Source organism: Carcharodon carcharias, chromosome 18 (genome assembly GCF_017639515.1).
Source record: "Carcharodon carcharias isolate sCarCar2 chromosome 18, sCarCar2.pri, whole genome shotgun sequence".
Taxonomy (NCBI): domain Eukaryota; kingdom Metazoa; phylum Chordata; class Chondrichthyes; order Lamniformes; family Lamnidae; genus Carcharodon; species Carcharodon carcharias.
Window position 1 is genome coordinate 36035278 of NC_054484.1, and position 25924 is coordinate 36061201.

Below are 25924 nucleotides of genomic sequence, written 5' to 3' on the forward strand. Positions count from 1 at the left end.
ACAAGAATGAATGGGTTCCATGCAAGACAATGTGTTGCCTATCAAATATGTTTCATTAGACAGATAAACTAAAGACTTATTTATCTGCAAAGCTATAGCATAGCACCTCCAGCATGTGTCCAAACATTCTGTCACTTCAGCACTAATCTCAATATGCTCTTTTTCTGAGTTCACACTCACATATTGTCAGCAGTGCCTGCAACTCCTTCCTCCCCTATCTCAGCAAGTTCAGATCCTGATATTGGACTGAACACATTCGGGGTATCAAGAGGCTAGCAGCTCGCAGTCTAAGCTTAAGCTGAACACACTAGGAGTGTCAGAAATTGGCACATGATGGTCTGGGGGTATAAAAAGGAAGTCAGGGAGAAAATCCTTAAATTGCTCGGGGAAATAACACCTGAGTTGTACTGCTGTATACGTGTTTATTACTGAACATCGTTAGAATATGGCACTGTTGCAGAATTTGTCCCAGAATTTTTATTATAATAACATTAAATTGATTCACATGTGGCCTTGAATGATGCAAATAATAATACTTTTCATACAATTCTAAACCATAGATGTGTACTGACTAATTCAATACTATTCAAAAAGATTTATGTAAATGTGATATGACAACAAACATTCCATGCAGCTTCTATTGGGTAAAAGTTAATTGTCATCCATTAACCTCATACATATAGCTGTGAGATGTTGTCAGGCACTTACAGCCAAGCACAGTCTCTAAATTGCATGAAATAAGGATGTTGATCAAATAATCCAACAAAGACAAGCAAAAGGCATAAATTCCAGGAGATATGCAGTGAATTGCTCATTTCACATAATCTGTGCCACGCTATTGAATGAATTGCATGCAAAACACTGTACTGACAACACATATGTTTTACACACAAGTAAACTCAGTAGTCATTTAATATAAAAGTGTGGATAGCAAACACAGCAAGTGTTTAAATTTCCTCTGGCTTTAGCACAAACTTCAACATGCACTTAATCATATTCACTATATTATTGAGTTCACACCTAAGGCAGAAATATTGTCAGAAGTACGTGTACCTTCTTTCGCTCCTATCTTAGCAGGTTTGGATTCTGGGGTTGGTTTGAATACATTAGGGGTGTCAGTGACCGGCAGCTGATATTCTGAGATTGAACTGAACACATTAGGAGTGTCAGAGGTTGGCACCTCATGGTCTGCTGCGGATAAGAAGGAACATAGCTCCAGAGTTGTGATATTGAATACATTTCATTTACTGGACATCATTACAATGTAGCACTGTTGCAGAGTTGGCTTATTCTCCATTCTTATAACTTAAATAGATTCCAGTGCAACCACACATTGTGCACTAATAATACATTTCATGCAATAATAAACTTTACATAATGTATTCACGGATGAAACAATCAAAGGTAGAAATAGCAGTGGCATTGGTCACGATCTTTTGATTCTCATTGGAAACTGGAGTATTACGAGAGGATTGGATGGTGACTAATGTTACAGCGTTATTCAAGAAAGAGGTGAGGGATAACCCAGTCCATCTAATGTCAGCTGTGGGGAAGTTACTGGAAACCATTACCAAGGACAAAATATAATTTCCATTTGGAAGGTATGGGTCAATCAATGAGAGCCAGTTAAAGGCAAATTGTGTTTGACTAATATGATCGAATTCTTTGGTGAAGTAATAGAGAAGATTGATCAACATAAGGTAGCAGATGTTTGTATATTTGGGCATTCAGAAGACATTAAACACTGTGACACAAGGGACCTTTTGAGACTAAAGGAAGACTACGGAGTTAAAGTGAAATGGGAGTATGGATACAAAATTGACTCAGAAATATGAAGCAGATGGTGGTGCTAGTGGATGGATGTTTTTCTGACTGGTTTGCAGTAGTGTTTGCCAAAGTTCAGTTTTGTGTCCACCAGTCTTTTCAATTTTATAAACAATAGATTCATGCATGGGGTCAACTTTACAAAGTCTGCTGATGATTTGAAATTGGCAAACTAGAGGATTATGATGAAGATAGTTAAAGGCTTTGGGATGACATAAACAGGGCAGTGAAATGGGAAGATGGACTTCAATGTGCAGAAGTGTGAAATGATGCAATTTGGGAGGATTAATATGGAAAGACAGTTATACAATAAATGGCGCAACCTTGAAAAGATGAATACAAAGACCTTTGTGTCCTTATATAAAACTCCGTAAAAGTGGGTTGCACATTGCCTCTGAGCTGCTCAAGGCCACACAACAGTCAGGAATGTGCTGCAGAGAACAAGCAAACTGCACACAAGCAACATTCCCTTTAAGATGTGCATACGTGTGGTCAATTTTCAATCTCAAAGGGACCACATAGTGCAATAAGCCAGCCACACACAACAAACAGACATAAGCGGGTCATTGGCGGTGGGGCAAGTTGATAAGGTTGTTAAAAAAAAGCATATGGATTTATAAATAAATAGAACGTGAAAGCAAAAGTGACCATTCTAGAACTTTATAAATCATTAGTTAGGCCTCAGCTAGAAAACTGTGAACAATTCTGGGCATGATACTTCTGGAAAGGTTTACCAGATGTTACAAGGGATGATAGACTTTAGTATTGAAAGGGGATTGGAAAAGTTAAGACTGTTGTGTGTGGAACAGTGAAGGTTAAGAGCTGACCTAAGAAAGGTTTTGAAGATGGTGAGTGTTTTTGATACAATAGATAGAAGAAAATTATTTCTTCTGTTGTGTGGGTCAATAATTCTTAGATTCATAATCATTGACAAAATATCTGGAAGAAAGATTAAGCGAACTTTTAAAATCAAAGTTCTAGAGAACTTTCTCTCAAGAATCTGGAATGCTCTACCTGAAAAAGGTAGGAAGCTGATTCCCTAAATGATTGTAAATGGGAGCTAGATGAGTCCTTGAGAATAAGGAACTTACAGGGTTATGGACAAAAGGAAGGATCGTGGGACTAAGCACAACTGATCTTTCAATGGTCCAGCAAAGGCCTCCCTCTGTGCTGTAAGTTTCAATGATTCTATTGTTCTAACAGAATGCATTGACTAATTAATTCAATATTATTCTTTTCTTTTATACATTCACGGGATGTGGGCATTGCTGGCTAGACCAGCATTTACTGCCCATCCCTGATTGCCCTAGAGAAGGTGGTGGTGAGCTGCCTTCTTGAATTGCTACAGTCCATGTGGTGTTAGGGAGGGAGTTCCAAGATTTTGACCCAGCGACAGTGCAGGAACGGCGATACAGTTCCAAGTCAGGATGGTGAGTGGATGGGAGGGGAACTTACAGGTGGTGATGTTCCCATGTGTCTGCTACTCTTGTCCTTCTAGATGGTAGTGGTCGTGGGCCTGGAAAGTGCTGTCTAAGGAGCCTTGGTGAGTTCCTGCAGTGCATCTTGTAGATGGTACGTACTGCTGCTACTGTGCATCGTTCATGAAAGGAGTGAATGATTGTGGATGTGGTACCAATCAAGCAGGCTGCTTTGTCCCAGATGGTGTCAAACTTTTTGAGTGTCATTGGAGCTGCACTCATCCAGGCAAGTGGAGAGTATTCCACCACACTCCTGACTCGTGCCTAGTAGATGGTGGATAGGCTTTGGAGCGTCAGGAGGCAAGTTACCCACTACAGGATTCCCAACCTCTGTCCTGCACTTGTAGCCACTGTATTTATGTAGCTGGCCCAGTGTAGTTTCTAGTCAATGGTAACCCCCATGTTGTTGATAGTGGGGGATTCAACGATTGTAATGCCATTGAATGTCAAAGGGCAATGGTTAGATTCTCTCTTGTTGGAGATGGTCATTGCCTGGCACTTGTGTGGCGTGAATGTTACTTGCCACTTGTCAGCCCGGATATTATCCAGGTCTTACTGCATTTGGACATGGACTGCTTCAGTGTCTAAGGAATCGCTGAACATTGTGCAATCATCAAAGAACATCCACACTTCTGACCTTATGATGGAAGGAAGGTCATTGGTGAAGCAGCTGAAGATGGCTGAGCCTCGGACACTGCCCTGAGGAACTCCTACAGTGATATCCTGGAACTGAGATGACTGACCTCCGACAACTACAACCATCTTCCTTTGTGCTAGGTATGACTCCAAACAAAGAAAAGCTTCCCCCTGATTCCCATGTTGCTAGTTCGGCGGGGGGGGGGGGGGGGGGGGGGGTGGGGGGGGTGGTGGTGGTGGTGGTGGTGGTGGTGTGGTGATATTGTCACGGGATGAGTAATCCAGAGATGCAGGGTAATGCTCTGGAGGAACCATGTTCAAATCCCACCATGGCAGATGGTAATATTTGAATTCTATAAAAGTCTAGAATCAAAAGTCAATGATCACCATGAAACTATTATCGATTGTCATAAAAACCCATCTGGTTCATTAATGCCCTTTAGGAAAGGAAACCTGCCATCCTTACTTGGTCCGGCCTACGTGACTCCAGACCCACATTGTTGACTCTGAAATGGCCTAGGAAGCCATTCAGTTGTATCAAACCAGTAAAAAGTTTCACAGAAGAGTAAAATAACATGCGGCAACTTTCGTTCCACTGCATAAAAATATTTTTGTCTAATAAGCGTCATAACATTATAGCCATACTAAGTTGAGAGTCACCTTACAGCCACAGTGTTTAAATCACGGAAGCTTACAGCATAGAGGATGCCAGTCCATCCCATCAGGCCTGTGTCAGATCTTTGTAAAAGCTGTCTAATTTCTCACCAACATTTTCAGCATAGCCCTGCACATTTTTCCTTACAATATTTATCAAGTTCCCTTTTCAGAGCTACTATTCTCAAATTGCATTCACCACCCTTCAGGCAATGCATTCTGGACCATAACAACTCACGGAGCAAAAAAAAAGTCTTTTCACATTACCTCTGATTCTTTGCATTTTCAGTGGAAACAGTTTCTCCCTGCTTACTCTGTCTAAACCCTCTTGGAGTTCTGAATGCAAGTATTCAATTTTCCCTTAACCTTCATTACTCTAAGGAGAATCACCCCAGCTTCTGGAGACTGTGCAGAAAACTGAAGTTCCCATTTTTGCTAAAAAATCAAACAAATTTATTCTCCACTCTTTCCAAGGCCTTGATAACCTTCATAAAATGTGATGCTGAAACTTCATGAAATAAGCACACTGACCAAAAAACCCACAGAGATAAGTAAAATGGGTCAATTTCAGGACATATGGAGTGGATTGTTCATTTCATTTAATTTGTGCAACTGCTATGAGTGATGTCATGTCAGGCCTTGCATGTGCTACCAAAAATGCTTTACACACTTATTTAGTATTGCTGAAAAAGAGAGACATGCTGTCGAAGCTTTTTGTCTTGAACTCATCAGGACGGATTCACAAGAATACTAATTCTAAAGGAAACAGCCATTTATACTGCATGAGAAGAGAGTGCTGATTGGTCAGTAAGTGGACTCATTGGTAGAAACTTTGACATAGAGAATGCACCATCAAACAGGCAGAGGTATTTGCTGAGTTTGAATGCTTCTACTCCCAGCTATCCCACTAAAAACCAGTGTCCAATGAAGACACTGAGTTCTTGAAAGCGTGCCTAGCTGATCTAGCGCATGCATACTGTGGGACACCCAACAACTTGGCTGATTTCCACATGCAGCATGAACATCTGGTAGGGCTGAGAGATCTCAAGGCCAACCCAGATATACAAACCCAACAAAGGAACTGGAATAGTCATCCTTAGCAAGTATGACTCTATCAACAGAATGCATGCCGTTCTTAATAATGGGTCCAAATTCGTTACCATTGGACCTGTCGTAAAGCATGACCACACAGCCCCACTCAAAAGCAAGTTACAAAACGCTTATTCGACTTGCGCAAGAGTAATGAGCTGCATGGTGGTGTATATGATAGGATTTGTCCTCACGGCTCACTGAGTCCGTGTATGTACGGGCTGCTCAAGACATGCAAAAGTAATGTCCCTTTACGCCCTAGCTTATCAACAACTGGTTCTGCACAATATGAATTGGCCAAATGGTTCAGCGAGTTGCTACAGCCAGTTCTTAGCAAGTTTTTCCACATACATGGTGAAGGGTTCATTCACATTTGTGACCATACAGGACTTGCATAGCAATAGCAATCCATGTCCATGTGCTCATTTGCCATTGCTAGGCTATTCACTAATGTATCACTCAAGGAAGTCATAGACGTTTACACCATGCCACTATATCATGGCGATTTAGACCAGCCACCAATGTCTGAATCTGTGTTCATTGGACTTATGAACTCAGCAACTGGCACAGCTGAGTTCAATTTCAATGACACCATGTATGCCAAAATATTTGGTGTTGCTATGGGATTCCCTCTAGGCCCTGCTCTCACAAACATCTTTGTCAGTTTCCATGAGAAATGTGTCTTCGATGGAGTGACACCTAATTTCCTACCCCTTGCATATTTTGATATGTAAATTATATAATTGCTACATTTGAATCCACAGCTGCATGTAAAAATTTCCTTACATACCTTAATGGGCTCCAACCTGCGCTCAAATTCACCTTTGAAATAGAGCAGTGAAATGAGCTCCCTTTCTTTGATGTGCTAGCTGAGAAATCTGCCAATGGGTTCTCTACTACTGTCTACTGCAAGCCTACCTTCACTGGTCCATGAACATTTTGGGATTCCTACAGTTCCATGTGCTATAAGGTTGGCCTTATCAGCAACCTCGTAAATAGGGCCCAATCCATTTGCTCACCATGCAAACTTGATGCTGAAGTAGGGTGCATCAAAGCTATCTTGCAGGATAATGGCTAACCTGATCAGATCATTGCTCACTGTATATTATGCAAACTCATGGGCCAGGATTTTCCGATCCCGCCCAAGGCGTGAATCTGTCGCAGGCAGGACAGAAAATTTGATGGACCAGCCAAAAGTCCATTGACTTAGGATGGGAATTTCCGGTCCCATGGCAGGTGGACTGGAAAATCCCGATCATGAATGGGCTTAAGGCTGCCATTTTTGGTCCTGAAAAGTGCCCAGTCTATCTCAGATTGCCCTGGAAGGGTAAGATATCTCACAAATTTGAGCAACAGGTGAAGCCAGCTGTTTCATACTGCTACTATGCAGTAGCAATACAACTGGTATTCTCCAGTAACAGGATGCTGCCATCAAGCCAAAAAAAATTTCAGTCTATCAAACAAATGAGCAATGTGGTATATGAATTTCAGTGCTGGTGTGATGCCAAGTATGTAGACCATACATCATAAGGACTGGTGGATTGTATCAAACAGCATGTCCCTTCAGCTGTTCACAACAGGCTAAGTAATTACCGTGCCTAACCAGCCCGTACCCGCAAAACTCAAAACACAGTGTCCAACATTAGATTCTGGATAGCACTTGCTGAACAACCCTGATTGTGCTAAGAATTACACTGACAACCAATTTAAGATCATCAGTCAGGCTTGCAGTGTGACTCACTTATGCATGCTAGAAGCTACATATGTTCACACACAGGGCCGGCTCTGTCCTTTGTAAACAGAAAGAGCATGTCATACATTGCACCTTTTTCAACTAAACAAAAGCTTGGGGACAGCCATTCTCTGGTTCATTCCCCATGGCAATGCCTCGACCAATCACAGTTGACCTGCCTGGTTCAAATTTAAACAAAAGCTTGGCAGTTAACTGTTCACGGTGCATTCTTCATGGCAACGCCTCTGTCAATCAGCATCCAATTGCCAACAAATCAACACTGCCTTCTCAAGCACTATAAACTGTTATTTCCTTCAGAATTGGTATACTTGTAAATCTGTCCTGATGAGTGCAAAACAAAAAGCTTCGACAGCATGTCTCTTTTTTCAGCAATACTCAAGCTCTGTACCACCAAGTGGCTATTTATAGTGTGACATCTACAGCAGGTATCCAAACTAGCTGTCACCGTATCACAAATCCTATCACCCATGTATTATTACTTGCTGACTTCACATCCAAGGCACAAATATTGTCAGAAGTACCTGTAACTGCATTTTTTCCTATTTTAGTAGGTTCAGATTCTGAGATTGGACTGAAGACATATGAAGAGTCAGTGACCTGCAGCTCATAGTTTGAGACTGAACTAAACACATTAGCAGTGTCATAGTCTGAGGCTGAACTGAACATGTTAGGAGTGTCAGAGGTTGGCAACTCATGTTCTGCTGCTGGGGATAAGAAGGAAGCCAAATACAAAGATTTTAATCTCTTGTGAAATCCCTTGAATTGATTTCATGCTTTCATTGCTATAAAATAAATTGATTCTAATGTAATTAAACATAGCATACATAATACATTTCGGATAATACTAAATTATATAGTGTGTAAATTAATTATTATTCAACATGATTTAAATAAGAGACATGACAACAGACACACCATGCAGCAACACTGACCAGAACATTTCAGGCATAGAAAATAATCGAGAGTCAGGACAATTTATGGGTCCTGACCCTGAACAGGCATGAAGTGGGCCGACAGGGCGAATTTTCCAGGGTTGGTAATAAGGCCACCTCTGAGTTTGCATCTAATTAAGAATGGTCATGCATTTTGGCAACAGGGGCACAGGACATCATGCCGCAATCCAAAGGTGCCCAGCAGCTCCTGACATGAGACCAGTGGGAAAATTCCAGGTCAGGCAGACGGAGCAGCAGGGAGGCACCACAGCCACCATTAGCAATTGTGGAATGGATGAAAGGTCACTGCATATGGCTATCAGAGACATTACTCAGCACAATTTTATCACTCAGTGTCAATGCCATGATATGGGTAGACAGCAGCTTTGCCACTTGCTCTTCAATAGTCTTAAAAATTACAAAGTCTGACCTCCTGCTGCAAATCAGCCTCCTCTCACATGCTGGAGAGCAACACAGCAGGGGGGGTGCTGTGCACCATTCATAAGATTCCACTGCAATGGATAAACAGTGCTTAATTACCCTTGTAATCACCCACCACTGTAACATCACTGATTTAGTAATCCAGAGGCCTAGGTTAATGTTCTAGGAACACGGGTTCAAATCCCACCATGGCAGCTTGTGGAATTTAAGTTCAATTAATAAAATCTAGTACAATAAAGCTAGTCTCAGTAATGGTAACCATGAAATTATCACCGATTGTTGTAAAAACCCATCTGGATCACTAATATCCTTTAGGAAAGGAAATCTGTCGTCCTTACCTGGACAGCTAGCCTACATGTGACTGCAGACACACAACAATGTGGTTGACTCTTAACTGCCCTTTGAAATGGCCTCTCAAGCCACTCAGTTGAAGGATAAATAGGGATGGGCAACAAATGCTGGCCTTGCCAGTGACACCCGTACTCCAAGGAAGAATTTTTTAAAAGTGACTGCATGCCGCTGCTGGGTGGATAGTTTGCCTGGGAGCCACCCTCTGGCAAAAGTGCATGGAAGTGGGAAGGTGTCAGAAAGTGGGAGAGCTGAGCTCATGCACAACTACATTATCTAAATTTCCCAAACTGCCACCCTACCTCACCACCTCCAAAACCACGGGGCCTGGAGAATTCTGGTCATTTTTCTTCCAATAAACTTCACAACAATGCAGTAATAATGACTAGACAGACACTTTACAGTCAAGGACAGACACTAAACATCATGAAATAAGCACGTTGACCAAATAATCAAACAGAGAGAAGCAAAATGCTTAACCTCCAGTAGATATGCAATGGATTGGTCATTTCAAATATCTTGTTCAACATGAATGAATAGACTTTATGCAAGGTGATTGATCATTAAACACACTTTACACACAAGCAAACTGAGCACTCATTTAGCTGTAAAATTGTGGCATTGCAGCTACAGTATGTCACTTCTGCCACATAACATTCTTGTCACTTCAGCACTATTCACAACATGCACATAAGTTCTACCCCTGAGCTCACACTCACGGCACAAACATTGTCAGAAGTACCTGTAACTTCTTTCTCTCTTATCTGAGCAGGTTCAGATTCTAGGATCGGACTGAACACATGAGGGGTGTCAGTGAGCGGCAGCTCATAGCCTGAGATTAAACTGAACACGTTACGAGTGTCAGAGGTTGGCACCTCATAATCTGCAGGGATAAGAATGAAGCCAGACACAAAATTCTTAATTGCTCGTGGAAATAACACCCATGCTGATTTGATGAATACATTCATATTACTAGTCACCATTACAATGTATTTATGTGGTACATTGGCTTATTCTTACAGAATAATACTAAATGGATTCAAATGTAACCATGGATTGTGTGGCAAATAATACTTTTGATACAATATTAAACTGTACACAACTTAATGTATTGACTAATTAATTCAACAATATTCAAAACATTTCATACAAAAGTGATAAATCAGACAATCCAGATGGCTTAATTATTTCCACTATGTAAAAGATATTTCTCATCATGGGTTGACAAATTCTTTCCAACCAACCAGTGTCTAACATCATGAAATCCTATATCATAGATAGCCATTCAGCCCGTCATGCTGGTGTTGTTTCTTTGCAAGAGTTATTCAATTAGTCTCGTTCCCCAGCTCTTTGCCTACAGCTCTGCACATTTTCATACAGAAAATATTTATCCAGATCAATTTTGAAAGTTACTATTGAAGCTGAATCCTCTATCCTTTCATGCAATACATTCCAAATCATAACACATTGTTGTGTAGAAAACCTGTCCTCAAGTCACCTCTGGTTCTTCTACAGACTAGTTCATATGTCTGTCCTTTGGTTCCTGACCCTTAGGCCCGTAGGAACAGTTTCTCCCTACTTACTTCATCTGAACCATTCAGAATTTTGAACATAAGGGCTGGAATCTTCCGGCTCCATTGCGACGGGGATAGAGCCATAAAATGCGGCAAACCATTCTAAGCTCCAATGACTGTAAAATCCTGCTGGCGTAAAATTCCACCAAGTATTCAATCTCCCCTTAACCTTCTTTGCTCTTCTCCTGTCTCCACAACACTGAAGTCCTCATTCCTGCACCATTCTAACAAATCAGTTCTCCACTCTCCAAGGCCTTGATAGCCAACAGACTTCAAAAAGATTACTTTTTATGAAATAAACACACTGACCAAATAACCAAACAGAAATGTGCAAAATGGTTCATTTCCAGGTTGTCCAACGGGTTGTTCATTTCTGTACATTGCACAGTAACTATACATGGTAAGGCCATGTACTGCCTATCACATACAAACACACAATTAAAACAAACATTCATTTAACTGTAATGGTGTGGCATAGAATCTATAGGTGTCCTAAATATCCGGCATTGTAACACAAACTTCAACAGGTATTTATTTACTCCATCCCTGAGTTCACACCAAATACACAAATATAGTCAGAATTACCTGTAATTTTATTCTCTCCTATTTTAGCAGGTTCAGAATCTGGGATTGGTTTGAACACAAATGGAGAGTCAGTGACGGACAGCTCATAGTTTGAGATTGAACTGAACAAGTTAGGAGTGGCAGAGGTTGGCACCTCATGGTCTGCAGGGATAAGAAGGAATCCAGATACAAAATTCTTAATTTATTTTGAAAACAATCCCTGTATTGCTTTGATGAATACAGTTGCATTACTGGACATCAATGTAGTACTGTTGCAGAATTGATCTTACTCTTTCATTATAATAGAAATAGCATGATTTGGCTGTAATCAAATATGGCACACATTTCATAAAACACAAAATTCTACTCAGTGTGTAAATTGATTAATTCAATATTCAAAAAGATTCATGTAAAAAAGTGATATGACATCAGACACTCCATGCAGTAACATTGCTTCCACCAATAAACTTCACAATATAGCCATGATAGATGGACAGACACTTGACAGCCAAGCACAGTCTCTAAACTTCACAGGATTAACGAACCAACAAATAAACCAACAGAGTGGAGTAGAAATGCTTAAATTCCATGGAATATGCAGTGGATTGCTCATTTCATAATCTTTGTGCAAGAATGAATGGGTTCCATGCAAGACAGACTAATGACCATCAAATGCACTTTAGATACAAGAAAACTGAACATTGTAAAAGTGTGGCATAGCATTTACAGCATGTGTCCTAACATTTAGCACAAACCTCAACATGCATATAAGTATTTAATCCATTCCTGAGTTCACACCCACGACATAAATATTGTCAGAAGTACCTGTAACTTCTTTCTTTCCTATGTTAGCAGGTTCAGGTTCTGTGATTGGACTGAACACATTAAGGGTGTCAGTGACAGGCACCACATGGTCTGAGGGGAAAAGAAGGAAGCCAGATACAAAATTCTTAATCTTTCATGAAAATAATCCCTGTGTTGTATTGATGAATACATTTGTATTACTGGACATCATTACAATGGAGCACTGCAACGCAATTGATTTTACTCGTTCTTTACAATAACTTTAAATAGATTCAAGTGTAGCCATGAATTGTGCTACTAATAATGCTTTTCATACAATATAAACTCTACACAACATGATGTATTGACTAATTAATTCAATAATATTCAAAATGTTTCATGCAATACTAATATAGCACACTCCATGTGACAACATTGTTTCCATTACATAAAAGAGTTATCATCCAATAAACATCACCACAATATAGCTAAGATAGGTTGACAGACACTTTACAGCCAAGCGCAGAGCCTAAATCATGGAATTATACGGCACAGAAGAAGACCATTCAGTCCATCTTATCTGTGCCAGCCCTTGAAAGAACGATCCTAATAGTCTCATTCCCCTGCTTTTTCCCCATTGCCCTGTAAATTTTTCCCTTTCACGTATTTATCCAATTCCCTTTTGTAATTACTATTGAATCTGCACCCACCATCTTATCAGGCAGTTTTCTGGATCATAACAACCTGCTGTTAAAAGAGGTTCACATGTCATCTCTGATTCTTTTGCAAATTATTTCGCATCTGTGTCCATTGGTTACTGACCTGAATGTCAGTGGAAACAGTTTCTCCCTATTCACTCTTTCTAAACCCATCAGAATTTTGAAATATCTGTTCAATCTCCCCTTAACCTGTATTGCTCTAAAGCAAACCATTCCAGTTTCTCTACTCTCAACAAACCTGAAGCCCTCATCTCTACTTCCATTCTAACAAAGCAATTTTACACTCTCTCCAATGCCTCAATAACCTTCTTGAATTGTGGTGCCCAAACTTTTTGACCAACTAATCCAGCAGAGGTAAGCAAAATATACAAATCGCAGGAGATATGCAGCAGATTTCCTATTTCATGTGCTTTGTGCAATCACTATGCATAACTACCATACACAGCTGTGCATTGACTATTAAATACACTATTCACACAACTAAAATGCTCAGTTAACTGTTAAAGTGAATCTAAAGAATGTACCCTAACTATCTGTCACTTTAGCACAAACCTCAGCATGCATTTATCATATTATCAGAAGTACCTGTAACTTCATCCTTTCCTATCTTAGAAGGTTCAGTTTCTGGGATTGGGCTGAACAAACTTGGAGGGTCAGTGACCAGCAGCTCATAGTCTGAGAGTAAAGCGGACACATTAGGAGTGTCAGAGGTTGGCACCTCATGGTCTGCTGCAGCAAAGAAGGAAGCCAAATACAAAACTCAATCTCTTTTGAAAGTAATCCCAGTGTTGTTTTGATAAATAGATTTGCATTACTGGACATCAATACAGCACTGTTGTAAAACCGATCTTCTTTCATTAGAATAGCTTTTAAGTGATTGTAACATTTTCAAATATTGTATGTTGAATAATACAATATTAAATTTCATACAATATTAAATTATACTCAGTGCATAAATTAATAATTCACGATTGTTCAAAATAATTCAAATAAGTGTAAAATGATAAAGACATTGATACACCAACACTGTTAAAAGCAAATTAAAGATGATTATCATCCAATAAACTTCACAATAATAAGGTCAGAAAAGGTTGACAGACACTTCTCAGCCAGGCAGAGGCTCTAAACTTCATGAAGCAAGCATGGTGATCAAATAATCCAACAAAGAGAAGCAAAATGCATTACCTCCAGGAGAAATGCAATGGGATGCTCATTTCATTTATTTTGTGCAACAGGAATGAATGGGTTCCATGCAATACAGTGCACTGACTATCAAATACATTTTACAAACAAGTACATGTATTTAACTGTAAAAGTGGGGCATAGCAACTACAGCATGTGTTCTAACATTCTGTCACTTTAGCACTAATCACAACCAGCACACAATTATTCATTCTGCTTCAGGTCACACTCAAGGCACAAATAATTTTGGAAGCACTGAATGATTGAGTTCCATGCAAGACAGATTATGTTTTGCACATATGTAAACTGCAAAAGTATGGCGCAACATCTACAGCATGTGCCCCAACCACCTGACAGTTTAGCACAATCCTCAACATGCATATAAATGCTTAACCCACCCCTGAGTTTACACCCAAGAAATATTGTCAGAAGTACCTGCAGCTTCTTTCTCTCCTATCTTTGCAGGTTCAGATTCTAGGACTGGACTGAACACATTAGGGGTGTCAGAGACCTGCAGATCATATTCTGAGATTAAACTGAACACATTAGGAGTGTCAGGGGTTGGCACCTCATGGTCTGCTGGGGATAAGAAGGAAGCCAAGGTTCTCAATCTCTCTTGAAAATAACACCTGAACTGTATTAATGAAAACATTTGATTTACCAGACATCATTATTCCGTATCACTCTAGTGCAATTGGTCTTATACATTCATTATTATTACTTTAAATGGATTCCAGTTTAACCACATATTGTATATCTAATAATGCATTTTATATAATTCTAAATTCTACACAATGCATCTGAGGTTGCTGAAAGAAGCAGAAGTACAAATAGCAGATCCTCATTGGATACAGAGGACTGGATAGTTACTGACGTTATACCAGTATTCAACAAAGGGGAGACAGGTAAACAAGGTATCTACAGGTCAGTCGGCCTAGCATCGGTGGAAACCACTATTAAGGACAGAATATACTTTGTTTGGAAAGGCATGTGACTCAAGGCCGGGGATGATTTTGTTAGAAGCTAATAGTATCTGACTATGTTCTTGAAGGAGGTCCCTCTTTCAAAGGAATTTAGTGCCCAATTGAGGGACCTGGCATTGGCAAGGGTGTGGCCACCTTAAGTCAGCCCTGCCCTTGTCTCCGAACCCCCTGCCCCCTCCCACCCCGCAACTCCCATCTGGCCCATTTTCAACTATTGCCTGGGTCCCTCAGTGATCCTCGGTCTCTCCCTGGATACAATACTGGCAGCAGCCACTGCTCACAGTGGCGCTGCCTGTAATGGACAGCTGCCGGCCTCTAATTGGCCTGCAGCCCTCGGCACGCGGGATTTCTATCCCCAGAGTCCTGTCCCCCAAGACCCACCACTGGCCAATTAAATGCCTGAGAGGTACTTAATCCCTTAATTAGGGCCTCCCCCTCAGAAGCGATGCATATTTTTCACCAGTTCTCCGACCAGTGGGCTGGACTAGTGTCAGTTACATTAAATTCTGCCCGTAGCATCTACGGCATGTGTCACAACTGTCTGTCACTGTAGTACAAAGCTCAATATGCACTTATTATTTAACTCCATTCCTGAGTTCGCACCAAAGACACAAATATTGTCAGAAATACCTGTAATGTCTTTCTCTCCTATGTTAGCAGGTTCAGAATCGGGGATTGGACTGAACACATTAGGAGTATCAGTGACCGGCAGCTCATTGCCTGAGATGAAACTGAACACATTACGAGTGTCAGACGTTGGCACCTCATGGTTTGCTGGTGATAAGAAGGAAGCCATACACAATTCAGAATCTCTGATGAAAATTAACCCTGCATTGTTTTGATGAATATATTTGTGTTCCTGGACATCAATGTAGTACTGTTGCAGAGTTGAACTAATTCTTTCATTATAATACATTTCAATCAATTCCAATGTAACCAAATATAATAATGCATTTCATATAATACTAAATTATGCTTAGTGTGTAATTTAATTAATGCAATATTATTCAAAATGCTTCATAGATGAGTGATTTGCCAACAGACACTTCATGCAGCAACATTGCTTCCACTTTGTAAAATTAATTATCATCCAATAAACTTCACAATATAGTGATGATAGGTTGACAGGCATTGTATGGCCAAGGACAGTCTCCAAACTTCATCGAGTTCCAATGGAGATAAGCAAAATGCATAAATTCCAGGAGCTGTGGGGTGGATTGCTAACTTAATAATTTTTGTGCAACAAAAATGAATGGGCTCCATGCAAGGCTGTTAGTCTCATTCCCCTGCTTTTTGCCCATTGCTCTGCATTTGCACTGACCATCAAATACATTATACATACAATGAAGTCAAACATTCATTTAACTGCAAAGGTGTGGCATGGCACCTCCAACATGTGTTCTAACATTGTCACTTTAGCACTAATCTCAACATGCATTTAATTACATAATCCAGCCCTGAGTTCATAATCAAGGCAAAAATATTGTCAGAAATACCTGCAATTTCAGTCTCTTTTATCTTAGCAAGTTCAGATTCTGGGATTGGACTGAACACATGAGGAGATTCAGTGACTGGCAGCTCAGGGTCTGAGATTAAACTGAACACATTGTGAGTTTCTGGGGTTGACACCTCATGGTCTGCTGGGGCTAAGAAGGAAGCCAGATGCAAAATTCTTAACCTCTTGTGAAAATAAAAACACCTCCATTGTATTGACGTATATATTTGTATTACTGGACAACAGCACAAAGTAGCATGATTGATCTGATTCTTTCAATTTAGTAACTCTCAATGGATTCAAATGCAAACAATACTTTCCATACAATATTAAACAGATAACAGACTGACAAAGTAATTTAATAATATTTGAAAATTTTCAAACAAAAGTGATGAAGCTGACATTCCATTTGGCAATATTGTTTCCACTACATAAAAGATATTTATTATCCAATAAACATCACAGCAGTACAGCCATGATAAATGACAGCCAAGCGCAGTGTCATGGAATCAGACAGCGTAGAAGGAGGCCGCTTGGCCCATCATGTCTGTCCCAGTTCTTTGAGGAGCTTTCTAATTAGTCTCATTCCCCATGCTTTTTTCCCATTGTCCTGCATCTGCCCCTTCAAGTATTTATCCAAATCCTTTATGAAAGGTACATTTGAAACAACATTCATTACCTTTTCATATGGTGCATTCCAGGTCTCAACAACTCACTGTACAAAAAATATCCTCCTATCACCTCATTCGTTTACAAATTCCTCACATCTATGCCCTTTAGTAACTGATCCTCAAGCGAATAGCAATTGTTTTTCCATATTTACTCTATCCCTCGGAATTTTGAACAAAATTATTCAATTTCCCCTTAATCTTCTTTACTCTAAGGAGAACCATTCCAGGTTCTCTAGTCTCTCTACAAAACTGAAGTCCTCATCTCTACCACCATGTCAGCAAATCTCCAACCTCCCTGATACCTTGATATCTTCATTGATGTGTGACCACTTTTCATTAAATAAGCACATAGCCAAATCATCATCAGAGATAAGCAAAATGATTCAGTTCCATTAGGTATACAATGGATTGCTCAGTTCAGGTACATCGTACAATAACTACAAATGGGTTCCATGAACGGCCGTGAATTGATTATCAATTATACTAAACACACAACTAAACCAGATACTCATTTAACAGTTATGCTGTGGTGTAGCTTCTATACTGTATCCAACCTAACTGTCACTGTAGCAGAAACCACAACATGCATATAAGCATCCAATAACACATTACTCCATTCCTCTGTTCACACCAAAGACACAAATATTGTCAGAAGTACCTGTCAATTCATCCTTATCTATTTTAGCAGGTTCAGAGTCTGGAATTGGTTTGAACACATATGGAGATTCAGTGACTAGCAGCTCATAGCCTGATGTTGAACTGAACACATTTCGAGTGTGAGAGGTTGGCACCTCATGGTCTGCTGGGGATAAGAAGGAATCCAGATAGAAAATTCTTAATCTCTAGTGAAAATAATCCCTGTGTTATTTTATGAATACATTTGTATTTCTGGACATCAATGTAGCAGTGTTGTAGTATTCTATCATTTTAGTAATAATTAAATGCATTCCAAAGTAACCAAATACAGCATAAAATGATACATTCCATTCAATACTAAATAATACTCAGTGTGAACATTAATTAATTCAATATTATTCAAAAAGATTCATACAATAGTGATATGACAATAGAGACTCAATGCAATATTGCTTCCATTATGTAAAAGTTAATTCTTCTATCCAATTAACTTCACAATATAGTGATGACAGGTTGACAGGAACTTATAGCCATGGGCAGTCTCTAAACTTTAAGAAATAAGCATGCTGACCAAATAATCCAACGGTGATAACCAAAATGCTTCGGTTACACAAAATGTCAGTAGTGAGCTCATTTTATATGCTTTGTGCAATGACAATAAATTCCTTTCATGAAATAAGCATGTAACCAAATAATCAACAGAGATAAGCAAAATGGTTCAATTCCATCAGATATACAATGGATTGCTCACTTCAGGTACATCACACAATAATAACAAATGAGTTAGATGCAAGGCCGTGAATTGATTATCAATTACACTAAACACCATGATAACAGATACTCCATGCAATAATATTGTTCCACCACATAAAACTAATTATCAACAATAAACTTCATGACAGTACAACTTTGATAGGTTGACAGACATCTTTCTAGTCAAGCACAGCCTCAAAGCTTCATGAAATAAGAATGTTGACCAAAGAATCCAAGAGAGAAGCAAAATGCATAAATTTCAGGAGATGTGCAGTGGATAATATAATTCATATAATTTGTGCCACAACACTGAATGAGCTGCATGCAATATAGTGTACTGACTATCAAACTTAATTTAATTGTAAAAGTGTGGCGTAGCACCTACGGCATGTGTCTGAATCTTCTCTTGCTTTAGCACAAAACTCAACATGCACTTGTTATTTACTCCATTCCTGAGTTAATGTTCTAGGCAGAAATATTGTCAGAAGTACCTGCAACTTCTTTCTCTCCTATCTTTGCAGGTTCAGATTGTGGTTTTGAACTGAACACATTAGGGGTGTCAGTGACCGGCAGCTCATATTCTGAGAGTAAACTGAACACATTACGAGTGTCAGGAGTTGGCACCTCATAGTCTGCAGGGGATAAGAAGGAAGCCAGATACAAAATTCTTAGTCTCACTTGAAAATAACTATGGCATGTGCCCAAATGAACAGTCACTGAGGCATAAAGTGGTAACATGCACTTATTTTATTTACTCCATCCCTGTGTCACACCAAAGACACAAATATCATCAGAAGTACCTGTCAATTCATCTTTTCCTATTTTAGCAGGTTCAGAGTCTGGGATTGGTTTGAACACATATGGAGAGTCAGTGACTGGCAGCTCATTGTCTGAGATTGAACTGAACACGTCACGAGTGTCAGAGGTTGGCACCTCATGGTCTGCTGGGAATAAGAAGGAATCCAGACAGAAAATTCTTAAACTACCATGAAAATAATCCTAGTGTTGTTTTGATCAATATATTTGTATGCCTGGATACTAATGTAGCACTAATGCAGAACTTTTGTTTCGTTATAATTAAAAAATAATTCCAATATAGCCATATAATGTACACATAATACACTTCATAGAAAACTAAATTATGCACAAGATAATGTCTATTTCACTAAATATTATGTTCCTCATTTCTGAAAGTGCTTACATTCTGGAGATATGCAGTGGATAACGCATTTCATATACCTTGTGTAAAAGAATGAACGTGTTCCATGCAAGACCGTGCATTCACCATTAAATCTGCATTAGACACAAGTAAACCAAACACTCATTTAACTATAAAAGGGTGGCACTGTGTAGACGCATATCTACAACATGTGTGCTAACCATTTGTTACTGTATCACAAAGCTCAACATGCGCTAATAATTATTTACTCTATTTCTAAGTTCACACCCATGGCACAAATATTGTTGGAAGTACCTGTAACCTCTTTCTCTCTTATTTTAACAGGTTCAGAATCTGGGATTGGTTTGAACACATATGGAGAGTCAGTGACTGGCAGTTCAAAGTCTGAGATTGAACTGAACACATTACGAGTGTAAGGAGTTGGCACTTGATGGTCTGCTGGAGATAACAAGGAAGCCAGATACAAAATTCTTAGTGTCTCTTGAAAATAATTCGAGTTTTACTGATGATTATATTTGATTTACCTGACAGCATTATATTGAAACACAATTGGTCTTATTCTTTCATTATCACTTTAATTTGATTCCTTTGTAATCTCACATTATGCAACTAATAATACATCTCATCTACATAATGCATCTAAGGTAGCTGAAAGAAACAAAGGTAGAAATAGCAGAGACATTGGTCACAATCTTTCAATCCTCATTGGATAGAGAAGTGCTTGAAGACTGGAAGGTTGTCAATGTTATTTTCAAGAAACGGTTAGGAATAAACTAAGGAACTATAGACCAGTTAGCCTAGCATCAGTGATGGGGAAGTTACTGAAAACCAATATTAAAGGTAAAATAAGCTTTCATTTGGAAAGGCATGGTGAATTAATAAAATCCAGCAAGATTTCGCTAAAGGCTAACTGTGCCTGACTAACTTTACTGGATTCTTCGATGTGGTACCAAAGAAGATTGGCCAAGGTAGATGTGTATCTGGACTTTTGGAATGCATTCAACAAAGTGCCACAACAGAGGCCTGTTAAAATTGAAGCCAATGATGTGGAGACAGAAGTAATACAAAGCACAGAGTGATGGTGAATATATGCTTCACAGACTGGGAGGTCGTTTGCAGTTGTATTGCCCAAGGGTCAGTTTGTAGTGCATTAGTCTTTCCAATTTTTACAAATGAGTTAGACTCGAGTGTAGGGAGCAACATTATAAAGTTTACTGATGACACAAAACTTGGCAATGCTATAGATGAGGACTGTTATAGGCCCAAGATGAAATAGGGTGGTGAAATGGGCAGAAGCATTACTGGTGTGGCAAAGTGTGAAATGGTGAGCTCAGGTTTGACTAATTTTGAAAAACATTATAAAGTAAATAGTATAATTTTGATAAGTGTAGATGATCAGGAGACCTTGCTGTCTAAATATATAAATCTTTAAATCCATAAGCTGGTTGATAAAGTGGTTAAAAAAGCACATGGATTACTTGGGTATATATATAGGATATAAAAACAAAGAGACCATGCAAGAACTTTATAAATCATTGATTAGGCCTCTGCAGAAGTATTGTGGACAATTCAGGGCATAACATTAAAGGAAAGGTGTAAGGGTCTTGAAAAGGATACAGAGGAGATATACTGATATGTTATCAGGGATGAGACACTTCAGTTATGAGGAGAGATTGGAAACTTGGAACAGAGAAGGCATTGAGATGATCTAATAAAAGTTTTCAAGACAATGAGCAGCGTTAATACAGTGGATAGAGAAAAATGATTTCCTCTGGTGTATGGCCAATAACTATTCATCATAGATTCAAAATCATTGGTAAAAGATCTAGAGGTGGGATGAGGAGAGTATTTTTCACTCAGAGAGTTGTCTCGAATGCTCTACCTGAAAAGATGTGGAATCTGTTTTTATAAGTAATTCTAAATATGTTTTGGTTCAGGCAGCATTGCTGATCATAGGAACTAGCTGTGTAAAACAATTCTCTTTATATTATCTCTGGTTCTTTTGCAAACTATCTCACATCTGTTTCCTTTAGTTAACAACCCTCATGCCAGAGTGAAAGCTTTTCTCTATTTACTCTGTCTAAATTCCTCAGAATTTTGAACACAAATATTCAATTTCCTTTTAGCCTTCTTTGGTTTTAAGAAAACTCATCCCAGTTCCTCTAATCTCTCCAAAAAACTGAAGTCTTCATTCCTGCTACCATTCTAGTGAATTTATTCTCCACTCACTCCAAAGGCTTTGATATCCTTTTTAAATGTGGTGCCCAAACTTCAGGAAATTAGCATGCTGATTCCATAATCCAACAGAGATGGGCAAACTGCATAAAATCCAGGAGAAGTGCAGCATTTTGCTATTTCCATATACTTTATGCAACAACGATGAATGGGTTTCATACATTACCAAACCAAACACTCATTTAACTGCAAAAGCATGGCAACAGAATCTACAGATTGTGCCTCGCCATCTCTTAAAGTAGCACAAACCTCAACATGCATTCATTGTTTATCCCATTCCTGTGTTCACACCAGAAACATAACTAAAGTCAGAAGTACCTGTAAATTCATCCTCTCCTATCTTAGCAGGTTCAGAATCTGGCATCGGACTGAATACATATGGAGAGTCAGTGATTGGCAGTTCATTGTCTGAGATTGAACTGAACACATTACGAGTGTCAGAGGTTGGCAGCTCTGGGGATAAGAAGGAAGCCAGATACAAAATTCTTAATTTCTCATGAAAATAATCCCTGTGCTGTTTAGATGAATATACCCATATTCCCAGACATCAATGTGGCACTGTTGTGGTATTCTACCATTATAATAATAATTAAATTGCATTCCAAAGTAACCAAATACAAGTGTGTAAATCAATTACTTCAGTATTATTCAAAAAGATTCATATAATCATGATATGATAGACATTCCATGCAGCAACATTGCTTCTATTATGTAAAAGCTAATTATCATCCAGTAAACGTCACAACAATACAACCATAATAGGCTGACTGACATCTTATAGCCGAACAGAGTCTCTAAACTTAATGATATAAGCATGCTGACCAAATAATCCAACAGAGAGAAGCAAAATGCTTAAGTTCCATGAAAAGTAGAATGGATCACTCATTTCATGATCTTTGTGCAACAATGCAATATTGTAAATTAACTATGAAATTCACTTTAGATACGATTAAACTGAATGCTTATTTAACTGTAAATCTGTGGCATAGAATCTGCAGCATGTGTCCTAACATCACTTCACTAATTTCAACATGCACATAGTTATTTATTGTATTCCTGAGTTCACTTCCAAGGCACAGATATTGTCATAAGTACCTGCAACTTCCTTTTCTCCTATGTTAGCAGGCTCAGAATCTGGGATTGGACTGAACACATATGGAGAGCCAGTAACTGGCAGCTCATAGTCTGAGAGTGAACTGAACACATTATGAGTGTCAGAGGTTGGCACCTCAGGGTCTGCAGAGATAAGATGGAATCCAGATGCAAAATTCTTAATCTCTCATAAAAATAACAGCTCATTTGTATTGATAAAGACATTTGCATTGCTGGACATCATTACAATGTAGAACAATTAGACTTATCTTTGTTTTACAATAACTTTAAATTGATTTATAAGCAAACATGGATTGTGTGACTAATATACTTTGCATACAATATTAAACTCTATAAAACAATGTATTGACTAATTAATTGAATAATATTCAAAACATTTCATACAAGTGATAAATAAGAAACTCCATGCAACAACATTGTTTCCACTGTGTAAAATATATTTATCGTACAATAAATGTCATAAAAGTATAGCCATTATAAGTTAACAGACTCCTTACAGCCAAGCAGCTTCCAAATTATGGAATTATACAGCACAGAAGGTGTCCATTCGGTCCATCATTCCTGTGCTAATACTTTGAAAGAACTATCCCATTTGTTTCATGTTCCTGCCCTTTCCCCATAGCCCTGAAATTTTTTACCTCTTCAAGTATTTAACTAATTCTCTTTTGAAAGTTACTATTGAAACTGCATCAACCCACCTATCAGGCAGTACTTTCTACATCACAACTCGCTGTGTAAAAGAATTCTCATGTCACTTCTCATGCTTTTGTAAATTACCTCACAGCTGCATCCTTTGGCTACTGACCCTCATGCCAGTGGAAATGGTTTTTCCCTATCTACTCTATCTAAATCCCTCAGAACTTTGAACATATTTATTCAATCGCCCATTAGCATTCATTGCTCTAGAGAACACCCCAGCTTCCCTAGTCTCTCCACAGAAGCGGAAGTCCTCATCTCCACTATCATGCTACCAAACCTATTCCCCATCCACTTCTGCTTTGATATCCTTCTTGATATGTGGTGCCCAAGCTTCATCAAATAAGCAGATTAACCAAATAATCTAACTGTGTTACGCAAAATGCATAAATTCCAAGGGATATGCAGCAGATTGTGTATTTCATGTACTTTGGGCAACAATTCATGGGTTCCATGAAGGACTGTGTTCTGACTATCGAAAGGACTGTAAACACAACTAAACCAAATACTCATTTAATTGTAACATTGTGGCGTTGAACGTATGGCATGTACCAAAATGAACAGTCACTGTGGCATAAAACGGTAACATGCACTTGTTTTATATATTCCATTCCTGTGTTCACACCAAAGACACAAATATCATCAGAAGTACCTGTCAATTCATCTTTTCCTATTTTAGCAGGTTCAGAGTCTGGGATTGGTTTGAACACATATGGAGAGTCAGTGACTGGCAGCTCATTGTCTGAGATTGAACTGAACACATCACGAGTGTCAGAGGTTGGCACCTCATTGTCTGCTGGGAATAAGAAGGAATCCAGATAGAAAATTCTTAATCTCCCATGAAAATAATCCTCGTGTTATTTTGATCAATACATTTGTATGCCTGGATATTAATGTAGTACTAATGCAGAACTGATCTTTTGTTTCGTGATAATAAAAAAATCCAAAATAGCCATATAATGCACACATAATACACTTCAAAGAAAACTAAACTATGCATAAGATAATGTCTACTTCACTAAATATTATTTATGTTCCTCATTTCCAAAAATGCTTACGTTCTGGAGATATGCAGTGGATAACGCATTTCATAGACTTTGTGTAACAAGAATGAACGTGTTCCATGCAAGACCGTGCATTCACCATTAAATCTGCATTAGACACAAGTAAACTAAAATACTCATTTAACTATAAAAGAGTGGCACTGTATCTACAACATGTGTGCTAACCATTTGTTACTGTATCACAAAGCTCAACATGCACTAATAATTATTTACTCTATTTCTAAGTTCACACCCATGGCACAAATATTGTTGGAAGTACCTGTAACCTCTTTCTCTCTTATCTTAACAGGTTCAGAATCTGGGATTGGTTTGAACACATATGGAGAGTCAGTGACTGGCAGTTCATAGTCTGAGATTGAAGTAAACACATTACGAGTGTCAGGAGTTGGCACTTGATGGTCTGCTGGAGATAACAAGGAAGCCAGATACAAAATTCTTAGTCTCTCTTGAAAAAAACTCTGGAGTTTTATTTATGAATATATTTGATTTACCAGACAGCATTATATTGGCACTTCATGGTCTGCTGGGGATAAGAAGGAATCCAGACAAAAATCTTAATTGCTCATGGGAATAACATCCGAGTTGTATTGTTCTATGCATTTGTATTTTTGGACATCAGTAACATGTAATACTTTTGCAGAATTAGTCTTATTCTTTCTTAACATTAACATTAAATGGATTGCCAGACACTATACTGCCAAGCACAGTCTCTAACATTCATGATAGAAGCACAGACCAAATAATTCAACAAGGGTAAGAAAAATGCATTTATTCCAGAAGAGCTGAAATGGTTGTTGTTTTTACAATTGATGGCAGTGAATGGATTCCATGCAAGACAGTGTGTTAACTATCAAATACGCTTAAGACACAGCAGAGCCAAACATTAATGGGAAAAATGTGGTAAAGCAACTACAACATGTGCCCTAATATTCAGTCACCACACAAACCTGAACATGCACTTTTAATTATTTACTCCATTTAATTATTTACTCCATTTCTGTATCCTCACACAAGACATCAACGTTGTTGGAGGTACCTTTAACTTTATGTTTTCCTATGTGAGAATGTTCAGATTCTTCAATTGGACTGAACACATATGGTGTGTCAGAGACCTGCAGCTC

The 25924-nt window shown here is 38.8% G+C and overlaps 1 protein-coding gene across 22 annotated transcripts in view; it reads right to left on the reverse strand.

Annotated features, from left to right (window-relative positions):
* LOC121290577 (target of Nesh-SH3-like) overlaps positions 1-25924 on the reverse strand; it is a 290979-nt gene that overhangs the window by 95139 nt on the left and 169916 nt on the right. For 11 of the 22 annotated variants that reach the window (XM_041211152.1, XM_041211169.1, XM_041211161.1 and 8 more), the window contains 15 exons: positions 25063-25206; positions 24392-24535; positions 23026-23166; positions 22249-22383; positions 19990-20133; positions 19316-19459; positions 19007-19147; positions 16457-16606; positions 15591-15734; positions 14413-14556; positions 13381-13524; positions 12119-12208; positions 11315-11455; positions 9898-10038; positions 1054-1191 (listed from right to left, as the gene is read on the reverse strand). In XM_041211152.1, the coding sequence (XP_041067086.1) occupies positions 1054-1191; positions 9898-10038; positions 11315-11455; positions 12119-12208; positions 13381-13524; positions 14413-14556; positions 15591-15734; positions 16457-16606; positions 19007-19147; positions 19316-19459; positions 19990-20133; positions 22249-22383; positions 23026-23166; positions 24392-24535; positions 25063-25206 (2085 nt within the window). The remainder of the gene's footprint in view (positions 1-1053; positions 1192-9897; positions 10039-11314; positions 11456-12118; positions 12209-13380; positions 13525-14412; positions 14557-15590; positions 15735-16456; positions 16607-19006; positions 19148-19315; positions 19460-19989; positions 20134-22248; positions 22384-23025; positions 23167-24391; positions 24536-25062; positions 25207-25924) is intronic. The other 11 variants (XM_041211153.1, XM_041211154.1, XM_041211162.1 and 8 more) reach the window with 11 other exon arrangements.